The sequence below is a fragment of the Macrobrachium nipponense genome, chromosome 25, assembly GCF_015104395.2.
Source record: "Macrobrachium nipponense isolate FS-2020 chromosome 25, ASM1510439v2, whole genome shotgun sequence".
Lineage (NCBI taxonomy): Eukaryota > Metazoa > Arthropoda > Malacostraca > Decapoda > Palaemonidae > Macrobrachium > Macrobrachium nipponense.
Window position 1 is genome coordinate 22,655,061 of NC_087214.1, and position 3,148 is coordinate 22,658,208.

A 3,148-nucleotide genomic window follows, 5' to 3' on the forward strand; every position below is an offset into this window, starting at 1 on the left:
TCGGGAGGAAGTAATGGCTTTAAAGAACGACATCGTGGCAATGGAAGACCTTCATCGGGAAGAATTGAGCGAGGTTTCCAGCCATGGAAACGAAATGGAGAAGCTGCTGGAAGAGGCGCAAGAGGAGGTGCTGACGATGAAGAATAACATCGTGGCGACAGAAGCTGATCACGAAAAGAGGTTACGAGAGAAAGACGATGAAAATGCGGCGTTGCAAGAAGCCTTACAGAGGGCTTTGGAGCTGGAACGAAAAACGAATCGGCTCCTGAAAGAGGCTGAGGACCTGACTGAAACTCTGCAACGTCGTTTGGTGGAGAAAGATCAATTGATAAAGCAGAAGGAGGAAGAAAAAGTTCACGATTCCTTGCAAGAAAACGACAAAAGGAGGAGAGAGGAAGATGAGAGACTGAACTCGCTTCGAATGCAGATGGAAGAGGAAGTTACGAGAAGGGAGAAAGAAGCAAGCTCGCTCTTGAGGGAAGTCACTCAAAAGGAAAAGGAGTTCAACTTGTACATGGCGAAGGTGAAGAAAGATTTGGAGGACAAGGAGAAGAGTCTGGTGCAGAGAGGAAAAGAACTTGATAAGAAGCATTCAAAATTACAAGAAATGAAGAAAGAGATGAAAAAGGAAGAGAAGAGATTACAAGAGGAAGAAAAGAAACTGCAGAAGGCAGGAAAGAAACAGCCAAAGGAGGGACATGGGAAACAAGGGAAGCAGCCTCAAACCAAAGAGGACTTTCTATTGAAAGGAAGAGAGACAGTCCTCTTGGAAGGAAGAGAGACGGTCCTCTTAGAAGGAAGAGAGACGGTCTTCTTGGAATCGGATGAATTAAAGCGAAGGGAAGCAGCCGTCCTGGAAACAGAAAAGAATCTCCTTCTATTTGACAAAGAATTACGAGGCAAACAAGAAGCTGTCTTGAAACTGGAAAAGGATCTCATTAGATTCGATGAAGAGTTACAGGCCAAAGAAGAGGCTGTAACAATAACACTCAATAATCTTTTGGGATTGGAGGAGAATTTGAAGGCGAGAGAAGAAGCTGTCATAAAAGTGGAAGAGGGTCTCTTTAACCTTGAAAGAGAATTGAAGGCAAAGGAAGAGTTTATCCGCCACCAAGAATCTCTCTTAATGGAGGATAAGTTGAGACTTAAGGAAAGAGAAGACGACTTACAAGAGGAAATAGCAAGGAAGCTCATCCAAAATGAGGTAGGAGAGGCCAGCTGTGAAAATGTAGAAAATGTGGAAGAAGATTTGCCCGAGGAGAAGAAATGTAAATCACAGATCAATAGACAGAGAAAAGAGAGGCAGGAAAAACAACAAGACTGTTTACAGAAGGAAAACGTTGTTTCAGAGGCAGCGGACAATATAGAATTAGAAGGGGTACATGTTGAAAGTGAACCTGAAGTAGGAGGGACTAGCTTTGAGACACATTCAGGAGAGGATAATTCAGTACCTGTCGAGGAGGACATGGCCGAATTTTCCATTGCCAACCCCTTCAGCTTACTGTCTGAAGTGGAACATATAAAAAATGAATGTGTTAAGGAGGAGGAAAAGAGAGGTAAAGCACAGAGAAATAGACAGAGAAAAAAGAGGCAGGCAAAACAAGACAGTATCGAGAAGGAAAATGTGGTTGTTTTAGAGGCAGCAGACAATACAGAATTGGAGAGGGTACATGTTGAAAGTGAACCTGAAGTAGAAGGGACTAGATGTGAGACACATTCAAAAGAGGGAAAGGCAGTTCCTGTTGAGGAGGAAATGGCCGAATTTTCCATTGCCAACCCCTTCAGCTTACTGTCTGAAGTGGAACATATGGAAAATGAATGTGTTGAGGAGGAGGAGAAGAGAGGTAAAGCACGGAGACACGGAAGGAATAGAAAGAGGAAGGAAAGACAGGAAATACAAAACCAGCCTGAAACTGTACCTGCTGAAGAATCTGGACATGCTAAAGAATCGGGAGATTCTAAAGAGGCACAGGAAACAGAAGACGATAAGGAAAAGTCATTAATAGCAGACAGCATAGAGTCAGAAGAAAAAGAATGGCTTGAGAAGGAGGAGAAGAGAGGTAAAGCACGGAGGAATAGAAGGAAAAGAAAGAGGAAGGAAAGACAGGAAATACAGGACCCGCCTGAAATTATACCTGTTATAGGTGAAACAGATTTAGGCCTACAGGAGGTGAGTGATGAGGAAAATTTGGGATTCTTCATTGCTGAAGGACCTGAACATGCCAAAGAATCGGGAGATTCTGAAGAGGTGGAGGAAACAGAAGGCGATAAGGAAAAGTCATTAATAGTGGACAGCATAGACTCAGAAGACAACAAGGAGTCAGAAGATGATAAACAACCAGAGGAGGATGGAGAATCCGATGATGGAGAATTTGGAAAGGAGGTCGAATTGGAAAATGATGAGGAATTAGCTAAAGAAAAGTCAGATATTGGAGAGGAGAAACATGAAGGTGGTGAAGGAGAGGATGATGGGAAACCAGAACAAGATGAAGAATCGGACGAGGGAGAGTCAGAAGACGAGGAATCAGATGACAAGGAAGAATCAAGAGATCCCAGGCCTAAGGCTCAATCTCAGGGTGAACCGTTTGTATGGCGGGTTCCAGGGCTGCCTCGGAAAAGAATTCCAGGACGAAAGAAGCGGAGGCCACCGAGTCCGAAGCCAAAAAAATGCCAGAAGAAGACCAAGGAGGAGAAGAGTCAGTTGAAACAGACTCGGGCACAGTTCCAGCAGGCGGCTGCGAAGAATCAGTTCCAGAGAGGAAAAAGATGGTGAGCCAGATTTCCTCAGCAGGAGCAGAAAGCTGCCCTTCCACAGTGGAGCACATGGACAGACTTAACTAGTAAGTGCCAAATTCTGCCCTTCCCACCAGGGTAGGTAGGACAGACTTAGCTGGCAGATGCCAAAGGCAGTCCTTCTCAGTCAGCCAGTGGAAGCCAAAGACTGCCTCAACAGCCAGGGAAGGCAGACTGCTCACCACAGCAGCAGTTGGGCAGACTCCACCGTCAGGGGCCGATGACTCCTCCCCACTGGTATAGGCAGATGGACTCCACAAGTTGGAATAACAGCTGGCGTCCCCCAGCCAGCTGAGACTCCAACAGTGGGGACAGTGGCTGGTTTCCCCCAACCAGCTGTTGGTCACAAGTGGAG

The 3,148-nt window shown here is 45.6% G+C and overlaps 1 protein-coding gene across 1 annotated transcript in view; it reads left to right on the forward strand.

Moving 5' to 3' along the window:
• The window catches only part of LOC135199182 (trichohyalin-like), a 3,560-nt gene extending 735 nt beyond the window's left edge, over positions 1-2,825 (forward strand). Inside the window, exon 1 of the mRNA XM_064227067.1 lies at positions 1-2,825. This exon is cut by the window's left edge and continues 735 nt beyond it. Coding sequence (XP_064083137.1) covers positions 1-2,773 — 2,773 coding nt within the window. The 3' untranslated portion in view covers positions 2,774-2,825.
• Positions 2,826-3,148: the final 323 nt, after the last annotated feature.